Source organism: Culex pipiens, chromosome 3, assembly GCF_016801865.2.
Source record: "Culex pipiens pallens isolate TS chromosome 3, TS_CPP_V2, whole genome shotgun sequence".
Taxonomy (NCBI): domain Eukaryota; kingdom Metazoa; phylum Arthropoda; class Insecta; order Diptera; family Culicidae; genus Culex; species Culex pipiens.
In genome coordinates this window covers 49564119-49582412 of record NC_068939.1, presented here as the reverse complement: position 1 = coordinate 49582412, position 18294 = coordinate 49564119, and the positions used below count along the sequence as shown (strand labels likewise).

The following is an 18294-nucleotide window of genomic DNA, read 5'->3' as shown; positions in this document are numbered from 1 at the left end:
CGGGACTGAGATAAGCTGTATCAGCATAACCAAGTCTGATACAAACTATGCTTTCCCATAATTTCGCTGCCGGCCAGCGGGTATTGGATTGGACCACACACACACACACACACACACACACACACATAGTTTCCTTTAGTATAGTTGTACATAACTTACTGCAGTTTGAACCATTTTTCAAAAGTTTTGTAAACAAAAATTATCAGCTTTTGTAAACATCAGTGTTGCAAAAGAGTGATAGAAAAGCTATCAATAGATTATCTCTGCACCAAAAATATCCGAGAGTATAGCGGCCGTCACTATAGCTTGTGAGATCTCTTCTTGTGTCTCGTGATTCCCAGCGATGTCATTCTCTCTCTATCACTCCTTCCCTTTTCCTCGACTATGCGCTCTCACCGCTGAGTCTCTCAACCTCTCCGAAAACTGCAATGAGAGAACGCGAGATGGCGATTAGGAGCCGACCACGCATGACGCCCCTTCAAACTGCGTTTGCAAAATTGGTTTTGTGGCGGCTTTTGTGGTTAAACGCTGTTGCGGTAGGATGATCGTGGAAGCGAGAATGAGAGAGAAAAGGAAAATGTCAATCGCGAGTGGGTAAACACAAAAACGTGTTCGGCTATGTTCGGCGCTGAGAGTTTCAATGAAGAGAGAAGAGCAGTTGTATTTGAGGCATGAATATTCAGGCGAGATAATTGTAGTTGCTGAGAGGAGATATTTTGATATTTTAACAACCCTGGTAAACATGCTCATTTTTGATCTAAAAAAGAAGATTTTAAGTTTTTAAATATTTTGCATGCTTAACTTGTTATATTTTGAACATAAACGTACAGGTTTAACGTGAAATTGCTGTAACTTTTAGAAAATTAACAGTTTGGATGAATAAGAAACATTTTGCTTAAGATTTCTTAAAAATGTTGAAAGGGGGATCAAATTACCCCCAACATTTTGAAAATGCCGGTTTAAAATATTTTTTTAAAACGCTTGGCATGATTCGAAGAGTTTATCTGATGAAATACCCTTATCAGCCAAACATAGTTGAATGTTCAAGCTTTCCATTCATGCAAAAAGTTCATCGTTTTGTGAGAAATTGACAGAGTTATGTGCGATATAAAAAAGGGGATCAAGTCTCCCCACTCTCCCCTATGTTTCTTTACCACCTGGGTGCTGAAAAGACAGAATGCGTAACGTGATTTTCGAATGCTCCCAACTGCTCCTCACTACTACAAGTGCACTACTACTGTAAACATAAACAAAGTAGAAGGCTTTGTTCAAGCTCAAGCGTGACATATTTTTTGCTGCTGAAGTGACTTGTTTTGAAACATTTTGGATCTCTTAATGTTTCTTAATGTTAGACTTTTCGCTGAAAAATTGAGTGCTTCGCGCATTTTTTGTTCGTAGACTAAACGATGGGTGGCCAAAAGATGCTTTTTTTATTTTCCACGTGACGAAAAATTGCTTCAGAACTGGATGGAATTTTGTGAACCAGAAGAACAATGGAAGTTCCGAGATTATGTATCTTTGTATCTTAAGATTTGTTTACTTCGAATACTTCAAAAGTTCGAGTCATTTTTTCAATCCTGACAAAATAAATAATAGATCGATTTCAATACTTGCCACATCTTGGTATCATTTTTCAAACAGTAAATTGGTTCCACTTTGACAGTTCTAAATTGAGGCCGTTTTGCGAACCACTATTTTGCACCCAGTTTACCACATAATGCACAAAGATATGTCATTTTTTAAAGAAAATTATTCTCATGACCCATGAGGAGTATCGGGTCGCATTAGCAAAGCGGATTCAAAGACAATTTTTTTATTAACTTAATGTTGACATGTTAAGGTTAATGTTAACATTCTCTATATGTCGTCTCCCTAAAGTGTGATAAAGTCCATTTTGTGATGGTACACTACACTACACAAATTTGGAACGATGTTTTTAATAAGAGAAGTTAGAGAACTTATCAAATTAAGTTCAAAATTCTAGGCATAAGATGCTTTAAATTGCTGAAAAAATATAATTTGCCTAATCAATGTCAAGGTTATGATAATCGAGATCAAGAAAATAGAAGTTACAGTTTTAACTGACTATGACTTGTTATGAACAAACATTTTGAGGACCGACTTGGGTGTAAATATGCTCCAAAACTATAAAAAAATTACAGTAATAATTAAAAACAAAATAAACCATTTATTACATTATCTAATCATAAAAAAAATAGTTTCGAGATACTGTGTTGGGCGATATGCAACACAGAACGTGATATTTATTTTAAATAAAATCCGCGCGCGCTTCGCGTCCTTTCAAGTTTCAGGTATTGGTCACAACTTGCACGCAAGCCTGCGTGAAAGTGATCTAAACATGTGATCCACACTGATGTTACTTGAGCAGGGAAACGTTAGCAGGTGTAGGGTCTGACCTCTTCGAGTGTGCCACCCCTTGGCACACGAGGGGTGTCAGTGGAAGTCTAGCGTGAGAGGAGCGACAGTGCTCGAGAGAGGGGAATCAAGAGAATGACAGTGATGGAGGAACGGTTGGTGAATGCGCACGGAACGACGAGTAGTGATGCGGCGCGAGTGGGTCCAGCAGAACCGGAATTATGTTCCGGGAGGACTTCATGAGGAATCGGCGACGGACTACAGGTCAGGGGCGGTCGGGAGGATGACTGGCAGCTAATGAGCTGCGTCCGTTACGCCGGGACCTCACAATCTGGCGACGAGGATAAAGGTCAGGTAACGAATTGTGTTTTTTTTTGTGCGATGAAAGCAAGTTCTAATTCGAGCTATTGTTTTGAAGTTTTATTTCAAACAAGTTTTGAAGGGGAGGAGAGGCCCACAACAGTAGGTTTGAGTGATTTATTTATTGTATAAAGTTTCCTTGTACGATTTGTTTTTATTTATATTGGCCTGCCGCGAAGCCATGCGATTACTCAAATGCTACACTGGGAAAATTCGAACCTATGAATTCAAGTGTTTTGTATTATGAGATGACCAAAGCGGAATTAAAATTGGTTATATGGTTGATCTTGTTGCGTGACTGGTTTCGATGTGGTAGAAACAAAAGTTTCAAAATATCTCATTTGGTTAGCTGATGCAATGTTCACTTGTAAGCGACAAGTTCACGGTCTGAACATAGACTAGTCTATGGTCTTGTTTGATTGAATCATGTTTGATTATACATTTCACATAAAATTCAAATGTTAGTTTATAAAAGTCCAAGAAAAATGACAGAAAAGGAATTAGATCACAAGTATATGGAGTTAAGTAATTGAAACTAATAATTTTGCAGCTGGGTTAGAACGTAAAACTTCAAGTGATTGTGTCAGATATGAATAAAAGTTAATTAAATTAAATTTAAATAAGATTGCTCTATGGATTGTTTTGAATAGAAACATTAAAATAGGTATTTAGATTCGTGTAAAAGTTGCTGTAAAAAGTGAATTACATTTTCACGGTGGAAGTCTGCCTGCAGGAGTCGTTGTGCAGAACATGAGGTTGTTCACTGTTGGAGTGTCCCTGTACAATTCACAGGTGGTGAACAAGATGTTGGTCACGGGAGAAATGTCCCTGTATAATTTACGGGTGGTGAACAAGTAGTTGTTCACGGGAGAAATGTCCCTGTATAATTTACGGGTGGTGAACAAGTGGTTGTTCACGGCAGAAATGTCCCTGTATAATTTACGGGTGGTGAACAAGAGGTTGTTCACGGGAGAAATGTCCCTGTATAATTTACGGGTGGTGAACAAGTGGTTGTTCACGGCAGAAATGTCCCTGTATAATTTACGGGTGGTGAACAAGAGGTTGTTCACGGGAGAAATGTCCCTGTATAATTTACGGGTGGTGAACAAGTAGTTGTTCACGGGAGAAATGTCCCTGTATAATTTACGGGTCGTGAACAAGTGGTTGTTCACGGGAGAAATGTCCCTGTATAATTTACGGGTGGTGAACAAGTGGTTGTTCACGGCAGAAATGTCCCTGTATAATTTACGGGTGGTGAACAAGAGGTTGTTCACGGGAGAAATGTCCCTGTATAATTTACGGGTGGTGAACAAGTGGTTGTTCACGGGAGAAATGTCCCTGTATAATTTACGGGTGGTGAACAAGAGGTTGTTCACGGGAGAAATGTCCCTGTATAATTTACGGGTGGTGAACAAGTAGTTGTTCACGGGAGAAATGTCCCTGTATAATTTACGGGTCGTGAACAAGTGGTTGTTCACGGGAGAAATGTCCCTGTATAATTTACGGGTGGTGAACAAGTGGTTGTTCACGGCAGAAATGTCCCTGTATAATTTACGGGTGGTGAACAAGAGGTTGTTCACGGGAGAAATGTCCCTGTATAATTTACGGGTGGTGAACAAAATGTTGTTCACGGGTTGAGTGTTCAGTTGTCTAGCTGTTCACGAATGGAACTGGAGTTGTCCCTATAATTATTATAGGTGGTGAACAAAAAGTTGTTCACGGGTTCAGTGTTCAGTTGTCAAGCTGTTCACGATTGAATTTGGTGTTGTCCCTATAATTATTATAGGTGGTGAACAAAATGTTGTTCACGGGTTGAGTGTTCAGTTGTCTAGCTGTTCACGAATGGAACTGGAGTTGTCCCTATAATTATTATAGGTGGTGAACAAAATGTTGTTCACGGGTTCAGTGTTCAGTTATCAAGCTGTTCACGATTGAATTTGGTGTTGTCCCTATAATTATTATAGGTGGTGAACAAAATGTTGTTCACGGGTTCAGTGTTCAGTTGTCAAGCTGTTCACGATTGAATTTGGTGTTGTCCCTATAATTATTATAGGTGGTGAACAAAATGTTGTTCACGGGTTGAGTGTTCAGTTGTCTAGCTGTTCACGAATGGAACTGGAGTTGTCCCTATAATTATTATAGGTGGTGAACAAAATGTTGTTCACGGGTTCAGTGTTCAGTTATCAAGCTGTTCACGATTGAATTTGGTGTTGTCCCTATAATTATTATAGGTGGTGAACAAAATGTTGTTCACGGGTTCAGTGTTCAGTTGTCAAGCTGTTCATGATTGGTTTTGGTGTTGTCCCTATAATTATTATAGGTGGTGAACAAAATGTTGTTCACGGGTTGAGTGTTCAGTTGTCAAGCTGTTCACGAATGTAAGTGGTGTTGTCCCTATAATTTATATAGGTGGTGAACAAAAAGTTGTTCACGGGTTGAGTGTTCAGTTGTTAAGCTGTTCACGAATGGATGTTATGTTGTCCCTATAATTTATATAGGTGGTGAACAGAAAGTTGTTCACGGGTTGAGTGTTCAGTGGCCAAGCTGTTAACGAATGAAAATAGTTTTGTCTCCGTAATTACTACAGGTTGTAAACAAAACGTTGATCACGGATTAAGTATTTAGCTGTCGAGCGATATATGAATGGAGAGACCGATGGAGACTCAGTTTTCTTATTGTTAATTCTAATGGAGTCATTTTAATATTTGAGTGTTTCCGGGGTAATTGATGCCATTCAGGAAATGTAGACGAAGATCAGCCGTTTGCAGTTGTCATAAATAATAATGTATGGTTGATAATTCCAGAATGTATTTTATTATGGTGGTTGTTATCAGTATTTAGGCCATGTGGGAGTTTAGAAGGGTTCTGCGAATGTCCACTAAAATACCAAGCGGAGAGATGTTCAGTGAATATTCACTGTAAGGCCTGATGGAATTCAAAGGATTTAGGATGTTCACTCAAGCCTGGCGGAGAAATGGCTTGTGAATATCTTGTGGAAGGCCAGTGGTATTAAAAAGTTTAAATACTATATAATAGACTACCTTAGAACTGGGTTGTGGACGTTCAGTGAGAGGTTTTATAAAAAGAAGACTCGTTAAATTATACAGAGGTGTTGAGTAATCCGGGTAGGACTCAACAAGGCTTACAGCGGTCCTGATATAGCTTTTGTATATTTTGCGTTGTATAAATCAATATGTGTGACATTTTTAATATGAGTAAGAATAAATTAAAGTTATGTTGTAGCTGATGATAACAACAGTAATCACAACTGTGAATTAAAAAACGGTTTAAAGAAAATATTGTTCAGGCATGGTTGGTTTAAAAAAAAATAATCGTAAAGTGAGGAAGGAATGCGATCGTCAGCGATGTTTCATTTTTAATCTTATTGAATTAGCATCCGTTGGAACTAATTAACAAATTGGTTTGAGAAGTTACGCCAGTGTTTGGTTGACCTGCATTTTCTTCATGGGGCAATATAAACAGCCATTGGAGGGTTTGGCATTTTAGATCTCACTTGAATTAACTCTTTCTGATTCTAGGATATTTTATCATTTCTACTCACATGCTAGAATCAAGGTTTATAGTGATAGTGAGGTAAGAACACGATCTATTTAATTTGGTTTTATAAATAATGCGGAACATTATTATATCGTTGTTAATTTCAAAGTAGATTTATTCGTAGGACCGGTAATAGTCAATGACGTTTATTAGATGACCATTTGATTTAGTATACATTTGATTGACAAACGATTAGGGTTAAATGACGATTTCTTGTTTATAAACAAGATTCACATATAGCATTAATGAATTGCTGATTGGACAATTTACTGTACGATGTCGTTTGTAATGGTGTAAAATAGGTAGTTCAAAATATTGAAGATATCTGGAGGTATGTCTGTATAAGAAAAGTTTTCATAGCATAAATGGTCATTTTACACGATAGGTTTTATTTATCTGTGTCTTGTCTCACTTGATGGATAACTCCAGTTATTCCTGTTTATGTAAGGTCCAGAACACTGGAAGAGCTTAAATATTCGCAAAGAGTTTCAATAGATGAAATTCAAGGTATTGTGATTATTTAGAATAGACAGTGGACTCTTTCTGTGTCGATAATGAACGGACCGTCGGATGGTGTCGAATTGTAGAACGGAGAAATCAAAGAGTTCTTTTGAAGAGACTGATAGATTGGTTGACAGATGGAGTAGTTTTGGAGTCGAGAGAATCAACAGCCAGAAAGTCGACTGTATTTCACAAATGTACGTACGTCATTGGCATGACTTCTTGTCAATATTTTTTGTTAAATCTTGGTAAATTTGTTAAGGTGTATTTATATTTTCTTTAAAATAAAGAATACTATTGTTATGATTGGATTTGATGAACAATTTATTAATCAAAATTTAACATTGAATCTACTTTGCCAAGAATACTTTATTATTGTGCGGATCAATTATGAGATTTAGGAATAGAACGATTTACAAAAAAATCAAAGTCAATTCAAATTGATACGAGATTATGATTAGACAACAGGTAAGAACTTGTTTACAAATAAGAACATATATGATTTTCTGAAATACTTCAGATAGGCTGGAGATTGAAGTCGGAAAAAATAAATAAATAAAATTTATAAGAGAGAGGGAAGGGCGACAGGTATTTTAGAACATATTTTCGAACGATGAGTATTTCTATGAGTTCGTCTCAATTCAAGGCAACATTTTGAGATCAGGTACAATCATAACAGAAATAACACGAGCAGTTAGAAGTTATTAGATTCATGTGGGGTGATGCAATGAACACAGATGTCAACATTTGTTTGTTGGTATTATTGCAACTTTCTAGATCAGCATAGCATAGCAAATAATTACACGATGTTGGCGATACATAGCAGTAAACCAAGCTCGATGTTTGGTTGACATTTTATGGTAATGATGATTGTTCCTATGTAAAGTTAATTGTAATTGTAATTTTATTGAAACGATATCCTGTTAGTTTACACTGTATATCAAGGCAAGGAGGTAATTGTGGATAAGGTTTTACTTTTATCAATTTTATCAGGATGAACAGTCACGTATTTCAAAATAAAACCAAGGGGGGATTGTAGGGTCTGACCTCTTCGAGTGTGCCACCCCTTGGCACACGAGGGGTGTCAGTGGAAGTCTAGCGTGAGAGGAGCGACAGTGCTCGAGAGAGGGGAATCAAGAGAATGACAGTGATGGAGGAACGGTTGGTGAATGCGCACGGAACGACGAGTAGTGATGCGGCGCGAGTGGGTCCAGCAGAACCGGAATTATGTTCCGGGAGGACTTCATGAGGAATCGGCGACGGACTACAGGTCAGGGGCGGTCGGGAGGATGACTGGCAGCTAATGAGCTGCGTCCGTTACGCCGGGACCTCACAGCAGGGAAAATTTTAGTTCTCGTATTGGCCACCAGGTGGCGTCATTGAAATCCAATTTCCCTGCTCACTTCACATCGTCAGCAGGAAAAAAATTGTGAAGACAGCAGGGAAAGTGAAATTTCCCTGCTAACGTAAACAGGATTTTTTTAAACTATAATTTTTATCGTAAATGCAATCTTTTCAACAATATATTTGCTTTGATGTATTTAAATTAGTTTTTTTTACGTATTTCAATGCCTTCGAATCTGAACAAATATTTTCCCTGCTAACGTATCAGTTACTGAGCCAGAAGAAAATTTTAAAGTCATAGTCATGGATCACAAAAATCGGCGTTTTCAAACCAAAATAATAATTTAATTTTAAATTTACAATCAAACTTGTATACAAAGGTACTCAAATATGTTGGTGTAAAATATTTTCAAATCATTCCTGTTCTTCAAGTGTTCAGCAGTGAATTCTATCATTGGGGCGTGGCTTATTAATGTGATGAGCATTTTCCTTGCTAACTTCACAGTAACCAAGCTTTTTGTTTTTTTTTTTTATACAGGCTAAGGCCATGTAGAACTATTCAAAAAATAAAGGAGTAGGTATCTATTTAATTTAACACCTGCACATTTTACTACCTTTTCATAAAAGTACCATTGTAATGTAAACTCAAATAAATATTTTGTTTGAAATAACAATATCACACCTTTTCTGGTTGTATAACTCTTCAGGATTTGGATTACCTTGCAAATAATTCTTTACCATTAACCGCTTGGTATTAGAATTTTATTTTAAAACAATTAAATTTTTTTTTGATTTTTTTTTTATTTTTTCAGACAGATGTCCCAGAATCTATTTTTTATGTGTCAGTCCCAGACAAATCAAAAATGTTTTCCCTGCTTACGTAACAGTTTACTGAGTTAAGTGTTACTTCAGCAGGGAAAACGTAGGCCACGTCCCGCAAACGACCCACAACGTCGTCAGCAGGGCAAATAGTTCTTATCAACAGATTTATGTTTTTTTACAGGGCCGTGTATGGTGGCAAAGCTTTCACCTCATATGCGGTAGTTTGAGAGTTCAATTGCATTTGATATTTTTTCCCGACCTTATATGGCCACCTTAGGGAAATCGACCAATTAGTTTAACATTAACATGAATCATTTTATCATTACTTAAGTAATAACATTGTCACCAATCCGGATTGTAAATATCGGCTTGATACTTTTGAAGGCTTTTCCTCTCATGAACCAGGAAAAACTTTTTTTCTGTTTTTGTAATTTCAAGAAAATATTATTTTGTAAGCAATATATCTAATTGAAAATAACATGAAAGCCACAAAAATGTATCATGCCCCAACATGTTTTGAAAACATAATAAAAAATAGGCAGATTTTTTCCCTGCTGACTTCACTTTTTTTCACTGCTAACAACGTTGTGGGGGCGTGGCTTACGCTTTTCCTGCTGAAGTAACACTTGGCCCAGTAAACTGTTACGTTAGCAGGGAAAACATATGGGTCATTCCATCTCAACTGTGCACGAAAAAGTGCAAATTTGAAAATTACCCTCTCCGATCCTGCTCAAATTTGGCAGGGCTGTTGATACTATCGAAACATGCAAGAATCCCGAATTTCATCCAAATCGGACCACCCCCTCCATTTTTGTACCTCCCCAAAAAATCGACTTTTTAGAGATTTTTGAGCGAAACCCCTATTTTCAAACGGCGATAGCTCAGGAACCACAAATCTTAGAAGGTCGGTCTTAGACTCAATTTTGAAGGAAATTGGACGTAGAATCCATTTACGGGATCAAAATTTTGATTAATTTATTTTTTCTACCTGTATTGCGCAATTGAAAACTTTAAACGGCCGTATCTCAAAACACCCCATCTTATTTTTTTTATTTGACCTCACCATCGTGTTCCCCGGCCAATTTTACATAAGAATCACTTATCGACAGAAAGGAATATGTTTCGTTCCAGAGATATCGAATTTTAAAGTTTTTAGTATTTGAGATTACCTACATTAGCTTCATTCGCCGCATATACTAGAAGCACTCAGGAGCGCTATTCAATAATTACTACCTGATGTTGTGGAAAATGATTAATTAATTTTTTATTTTTATAATTTCACGCAATTTTCAAATAGCTAATACCTTAATCATTTTTTTGTTCAAGGAATATTTATTGGGTTATTTTGAATGTACCGTTTTTTACGAGTTGCTAACCGTTTTAGAGTACCCCGAGGCCATGACTAGGGCCTTTGTCATGAGCGGTAGCAAAATAGTGCCATTCAGCAAAAACCCCAAAATCTGCTTTATGGTTCAAAAGATGGATCATATTAAATCGATTTTTATATTGTGAGCCAGCTCCATTTACTCAATGGATGATTTTGGTCAAGGTACATCTAGCAGCCGTATTGTGTTCCAAGAATCCGAAATGATAGAAGAAAAAAAAAACATTATTGTTCGGACGGTGTCTAAATCATCGCTACTAAATTTTGGGAACTAGCTGAACTTTGTGATTTTCTTACATTTTTCAGTTTTATACCTTCCAGAAATCCTTTTCCTACTCCTTGTGATCGTTCTTCATGAGAATACAACGTATCAACAAATTTTATTCATTTTAATTCATATTTTTTACTCAATAATGTATCGTGCACTTATTGTTCAGAGTTACTTACAAGATCAATTGCATTTTTCTGCTCGCTGCATCGGAATCCAATTCTGCCCTGTACTGTGTGTCGTTATTGCTCTATCCTGTGGGTTAGCATAGAAATTCATCTCATTTTTTTTTAAGCGGATAAACATTTGCGATTTAAGGTGAAGCCTTTGATCATTTTCGAAGAAAATTGATCATCACTCTAAAATGTTCTGTACTAAATCCAATTTAACGAATTTCTGCACCAAATGTAATCAGCATGTGCCGGTTGTTGCCTTCTCAAAGCCACTGAAAGAATTGTTGGTCTAAATCAAATGTGTTTCAATTTTTTTATAATTTTGTGGTACAATCATTGACATCCTAGTTGGCAATCATTGATCAATGACGATTTCCATAACTTTGCAATTATTGGGATAATCGTTACCAAAAGGAATCAGCTTGTGTAGGGCACTATTCTAAACAACTTGTAAAAGGAATGTTGTCAAAATATTAATAGCGACGCAATATATCCAGAACGAAAAATCATGGCAATGATGGAAATCTTTACGTTAACGCCTACAGTGTTATACAGTTTATTTTGCCCAATTTGCTAAAGATTATTTAATATATTATCTTATTCCAATAAATGACCAGGTAGCAGTTATTGAACAGCGCTCATGAGTGCTTCTAGCAGATGCGGCGAATGAAGCTAATGTAGGTAATCTCAAATACTAAAAACTTTAAAATTCGATATCTCTGGAACGAAACATATTCCTTTCTGTCGATAAGTGATTCTTATGTAAAATTGGCCGGGGAACACGATGGTGGAGTCAAATAAAAAAAATAAGATGGGGTGTTTTGAGATACGGCCGTTTAAAGTTTTCAATTGCGCAATACAGGTAGACAAAATAAATTAATCAAAATTTTGATCTCAGAAATGGATTCTACGTCCAATTTCCTTCAAAATTGAGTCTAAGACCGACTCTCTAAGATTTGTGGTTCCTGAGCTATCGCCGTTTGAAAATAGGGGTTTCGCACAAAAATCGCCAAAAAGTCGATTTTTTGGGGAGGTACAAAAATGGAGGGGGTGGTCCGATTTGGATGAAATTCGGGATTCTTGCATGTTTCGATAGTATCAACAGCCCTGCCAAATTTGAGCAGGATCGGAGAGGGTAATTTTCAAATGCTGTTCCGCTTGAGCTGGAATGACCCATATTTGACTTGTTTGGGACCTCAGTTTGAAAAAAAAAATGTAATCAATTCTGGAACGCGTAAGCAGGGTGATTTTGTCCGTGACTTCAGTTAAAAGAATCAATTCAATTGATCAAATCAGTATTTTTTGTATATTTCAATGCAATTTAATTTCAGTTTTTTTAACTGGTCCGCGAGCCGGATTGATTTTCGACTTAAAATGAAGATAAAAATGACTAGTATGTATGTTTTTTTCAAACTTTTATCAAAGTTATGTTAACTGGTCACATGAAAACCGATTCCATCAAACAAATCATGAAAATGTAGGCAATTGTTAGTTAGACGATCAAAAATGTAAAAATTGAGCAAAAAGGCCTGACTTAGCTAATGGAGGAGTAGCTTTATTATCGGATGTATATTTTTCATGCTAAATAACGTAACAGTTACTGAGCCAGAAATAAACTTAAATTTCAGACGAAGCTAGTGTAAAATTAAATACACACTACTAATTTATTTTTTAAATAGTTCTACATAGACCTTGGCTTGCATAAAAAAAACAAAAAGCTTGGTAACTGTGACAAAAAAACTGTGAAGTTAGCAAGGAAAATGCTCATCACATTAATAAGCCACGCCCCTATGATAGAATTCACTGCTGAACACTTGAAGAACAGGAATGATTTGAAAATATTTTACACCAACATATTTGAGTACCTTTGTATACAAGTTTGATTGTAAATTTAAAATTAAATTATTATTTTGGTTTGAAAACGCCGATTTTTGTGATCCATGACTATGACTTTAAAATTTTCTTCTGGCTCAGTAACTGATACGTTAGCAGGGAAAATATTTGTTCAGATTCGAAGGCATTGAAATACGTAAAAAAAACTAATTTAAATACATCAAAGCAAATATATTGTTGAAAAGATTGCATTTACGATAAAAATTATAGTTTAAAAAAATCCTGTTTACGTTAGCAGGGAAATTTCACTTTCCCTGCTGTCTTCACAATTTTTTTCCCTGCTGACGATGTGAAGTGAGCAGGGAAATTGGATTTCAATGACGCCACCTGGTGGCCAATACGAGAACTAAAATTTTCCCTGCTAACGTTTCCCTGCTCAAGTAACATCAGTTGATCCACACCGAAAGAAGAAACGTCAGCCTCGGAGAAAGAAAGCAAGAATCTGTCAACCCGCCAAAACAAAAGCTGCTGAATTCAAGTGTACTTAATTTGATTTTTTCGATAATTTGAAGCTCGTTTTGGAGTCGTTTGTGGTTCCAGGATGTCCTCAAGGTATGTGAATGACGAACATGATATAAAATACATAATTGTTGCTTACTTTGTGGCAGTCTCAAAATCCCGCTCAAAAGTAGAGTAACTTTGAAGTTCAGTACGCAGCTCTGAAAGGACTCATCTCATTCCAGCAGCCCGAAATCCCCATCCCAGCGGAGTCCCCTCGTGGACAATACGCTCGATTTGTACCTCAACACTCGCCGCTCCCGCGAATGTCTCAAATGGGGTTCCATCAACATCGGCCTCCTTTCGATCGTCCTGTTCGACATCTCCAACAAGTGTCCGTATTCGTTTTCGCCCTGGTACTACGTGGAGTACGTCGCGGCTGGAATCCTCGGCGCGTCGGTTCTGTACTACTTTGCGCGTTACTTTTACTACCTGTTCAGCAAGAAGCCCCTCGAGGGAACCGACCAGCAACGGAAGCTGCTCAAGTTCGACGCCAACGACAATTCGTTCGTGACCACAACTCCGGTGGCCTCGAGGAAGCAGTCTAGCGCCGTAACTCCGGGTGGGAATTTGTCGTCGGTCAGTTTGCACTCGTTCAACGAAAGTGGCTTGACGGTGGGCTCGCCTGGGTGGGTCTTCAACCGGGGGAGTCCTCAGGGAACGCCGCAACAGCAGCAGCCTCAGGATCGCAACAGTTCCATGCAGAATTACTCGTTCGAGGGATCGTTCAGTACGAGCGCCAACAATTCGACCAACTTTTCACCGTCGGTGCGGAAGTTTGTCACCAAGAATGACTTTATTATGGACGAAAAGAGCTTGCAGAGCTATTTGAGGGAATACACGACCGAGGAGAAGAACAACAGCTCGTTTTTGGAGCGCATGAACACGTCGGGGAATACGTTCAACTCGTTCTGGAACAGTTACAAGCTGGACGACATGCAGAACCTGCTGAAGACGTCGCTGTACCAGCTGTCTCCGTCGGCTCCGCCGAGCAAGCAAACCCTCAAGGAGCACGAATCCGGTCCGTACAATCCGATTGACGCGGAGATTAGCTCCGAGGTGTTGAAGAAGATCTCGTCGGTTCAACTGTCCAACTATGTGGCGAATTTGAGGATGGTAAGTTTAGTTAGCTGCAATCAATTGACCAACATTAACTATACATCTTCTTACAGTGGATCTCGCTGACCATCCTGCAGCGGATCACCTCGGAAATGAACAGCATCGACCAGTCGTTCAAGACGCGTGGCTTCTCCGACATCCAACTCGGCAGCGTCGGCTTGGAACGGTTGAAAAAGACCGCAGAAAATCAGCAACTCGTTACCCTGTACATCCCGAAACTCCCCCTCTTGATTCCCTTCCTGGAGATGTCAACCAACCAGGAGTATCTAGTGCAGCGCATGAAAGACCTAGCCAACGGCAGCTGCATCGCCGACTACCGCTGGAACTCGGGCTCGTCGTACAAGGGGCTCAGCTGGGACGAACATCTGCCGACGGATTCGGCCATCGTCTTCCATCTGTTTTGCACCTACATGGACAGTCAGCTGAGACCGCTGCCGCAGCCCGGTGGACGGCCCTTCTACCATCGGTACGTCGTGCTGGCGGACAAGAAGAGCCAAAAGGAGACGCTGGCCGAGGTGGCCACCAAGAACAAGGCCAAGTGCGCCATTCTCTGCTCGAACCCGATGAAGCCAAAGTTTAACTTTATCTCGGACGATAAGATCCACAATTGTGCGCATGTGAGTTCGACGCGGTTTTGTTTGTTTGAGCGACTTTTTAAAAATATTTGGTTTTTCACAGGATCGCAACAATCTGTTTTACGTCCTCATTCAGTTCCTGATTTATATGAAGAATCATCACGAAGGATTGGTGGAGGGAATCAACCTCGGAAAAAGTGGGATCAACGTGATGTGCGTGGTAGAAGATTAAGTCTAAAGTAAGTAATTTCATTATTTTTCTCTCTTAAAATTGATTCATAACATCATCTTAAAATAGATAGGAATCTTTTGTTCAATTTATCGGACTGTTTTACTAGAAGAAATAGTAGAGAAATGGCCCTTTTTTGTATAAATCTTCAACGGCTTATTTTTTTTAAAGCTATATTTTTCTATTGATCAAAAATTAAAGAAACAGAATTTCTTGCGCGCACCCAATTTAATGAGTTAAAAAATAATTGGTTTAATCATAAACAATCCAAATAATAACAATCAATAACCTAATAATCGCATGCTACATTTCTACTTCTTTGGTCATAAGAAGTGTCAAAATCTTATTATATGTATTCCGAAATTAGCGATTGCAGGCCAAGGATTGATACCTAAGAGCATGCAATGGCACTGATCTTGTTGCGTGCTCTTCGGTTGACGTCCAGGTAAGGAACATCCTGGAAGGAGCGCAACTAACTACATCCGTAGTTCTGTTAGATCTCCGAATTATCTTGATCAGAACAGTACAGCTCTGGTTCCTTGCAAGTGTCCTATTTTCTTACCTCCACGTTGGCTTGGTTCATTTTGACCACCGCGGGTCAGAGTCGAGACGGCTGAAAGAAAGGGGCGCGACAATGTGGGAAAGGGAAGTAATTTGTAATTGTAGGCGGTATTGTTTTGATTGCAGTATGTTGAGTCAACTGCTGTGGATGTACCTGAAACATCGCACAACGGGGTTTCTCTTCTCTTCATTCTCAGCTACCACCTATCTCCTATTTTTATTTTGCTCTCAGAAGAAAACAATACACAGTAAAATAGAGGAGAAAAGCAACTCGCGACAAAATTTTGAGGCTAGGAATTTTGACAGGTACGATTTTCATAAAGTATTCGCCTCCTTTTCTCTCCCACAGAAAACCTGGGAACGAGGTAGCTGTCAAACTAGGCCAAAATGTTAAAGTCACTCACAAAATGAACTTTGAGTGATTTGAGTTCATTTCTGACGTCACGATTTTCTCCTCTATAACAACTAGTTTTTGAATTCAAACTAAAAATAAAACAGTTTTTGCTTTAATGAAAGTTGATAGGCACACTATAAATGGTTAGGCGCTTATACTTACATCAAACCCTACGTAATGTACCACCCCCGGCCGAATTAAAATGCGTAACCGGAAAAGAAGGTGTGCATGCCTGGCACGAACACTCAAAGCGTGTTCTAGCGTGCTGCTCGTACTGACTCAGAGCAAGGGTGAGATGTAGGTGTAAGGGCAGTGCGTGTTCGTCGGGAACCTGGTGCATAAGATCGGTCATATAGACATGCCCTACAAGGGGAACCATACTAAAATTTGGTCGGAGAACTTTTTGAAAAACGGATCGGTTCTCTCAGATTTCGGTCATTCGATTTTTTTTGTATTTTTTAATCCGGCTGAAACTATTTTGGTGCCTTCGGTATGCCCCAAAAAGCCATTTTGCATCATTAGTTTGCCCATATAATTTTCCATACAAATTTGGCAGCTGTCCATACAAAAATGATGTTTGAAATTTCAAAAATCTGTATCTTTTGAAGGAATTTTTTGATCGATTTGGTGTCTTCGGCAAAAATGTAGGTATGGTTACGGACTACACTGGAAAAAAATTACACACGGTAAAACAAATTTTGGTGATTTTTTATTTAACTTTTTGTCACTTAAACTTGATTTGCATTTTTTTTATTTTTTGATTTGTTTTAGAGGGCATCAAATGCCAACTTTTCAGAAATTTCCAGGTTGTGCAAAAAATCTTTGACCGAGTTATGAATTTTTTATTCAATACCGATTTTTTTCAAAAAAATCGAATATTGGTCGCAAAATCTTTTCAACTTCATTTTTCGATGTAAAATCAAATTTGCAATCAAAAAGTACTCTAGTGAAATTTAGATTTTAGGTAACTTTTTTGAAAATAGTCGCAGTTTTTCATTTTTTAAAATTAGTGCACATGTTTGCCCACTTTTGAAAAAAATATTTTTGAAAAGCTGAGAAAATTCTCTACATTTTGCTTTTTTGAACTTTGTTGATACGACCCTTAGTTGCTGAGATATTGCCATGCAAAGGTTTAATAACAGGAATATTGTCTCACCCAAACAACCCACCATTTTCTAATGTCGATATCTCAGCAACTAATGGTCCGATTTTCAATGTTAAAATATGAAACATTCGTGAAATTTTCCGATCTTTTCGAAAACAATATTTTCAAAAAATTTAAATCAAGACTAACATTTCAAAAGGGCCAAACATTCAATATAACGCCCTTTTAAAATGTTTGTCTTGATTTAAAAATTTTGAAAATATGTTTTTCGAAAAGATCGGAAAATTTCCCGAATGTTTTATATTGGCATTGAAAATGTATAAATTGATTTGTTAGGATGTCTAGATGATTCTAGAACTTTGCAAAACTCAATTTGATCAAATCTGTAATTTTTGCGATTAAAAACATCGTTCCACGTTTTTTTTTTCGCGAGTAAAAAAAAAATCTCCAAAAATTCCGCGGAGGCAGTCGTTTTAAAAAAGGTGGAACGATGTTTTCGGTCGCAGAAATTACAGATTTGTTCAAATCAAGTTCTGCAAAATTTTGGGATCATCTAGATATTCTTACAAATCACTGGAAACAAGAATCGTCCCGATTGGTTGAGTAATGCCCGAGAACCAGCGAGTTGAAGTTACCGTTCCACCTTTTTTGGGAGGCTTGGGCGTCCGTGTAAGTTGGACATGCGTTGGGCGTTCCAGTGTTAAACATGTCATAAGCCAACATTTGAATTCTCCCTAACATGCGAACATTTTTCTCTAAATACTTTTTTCTTTACCGACGAATTACAATATATTTTTTTTTACTGAGTAAATAATAATCATGTGTACAATCCACAGTAAGTAGATGGACATTTTTCGGATTATGACCAATGAAATAAAAACTGACTCGACTTTACATTCCCAAAAACGATTTATTCTCAACATCTCTTGCCGCCGTAAAGTCTTTTATACTCGCAGTGGGCATTGTTACACAACAGGTTTAGAAATTTGAATGTTTTTTTTTTCTTCTCATAAATTTACACCAAAAGGAGGCAATAAACACGCTTCTCTAGGATCGCAAACACTTTGTTTCTGCTCTATATATTTTTTTTCTCTTGTTGCCACACGCGACACACGCTGCGAAAGCAAATACAAT

At 37.9% G+C, this 18294-nt stretch overlaps 1 protein-coding gene across 2 annotated transcripts; it reads left to right on the top strand.

The window, feature by feature from the left end:
- Positions 1-13154: 13154 nt before the first annotated feature.
- LOC120413222 (transmembrane protein 209) lies at positions 13155-15192 on the top strand. Of its 2 annotated transcripts, none has more exons than XM_039573949.1 (4): positions 13155-13231; positions 13366-14293; positions 14350-14913; positions 14975-15192. In XM_039573949.1, exons 1-4 carry the CDS (start codon positions 13221-13223, stop codon positions 15101-15103), a joined length of 1632 nt encoding a protein of 543 aa, XP_039429883.1. In that variant the 5' UTR covers positions 13155-13220; the 3' UTR covers positions 15104-15192. The 2 variants fall into 2 exon arrangements, with proteins under 2 accessions (XP_039429883.1, XP_039429882.1); XM_039573948.1 differs by having other exon boundaries at positions 13363-14293.
- Positions 15193-18294: the final 3102 nt, after the last annotated feature.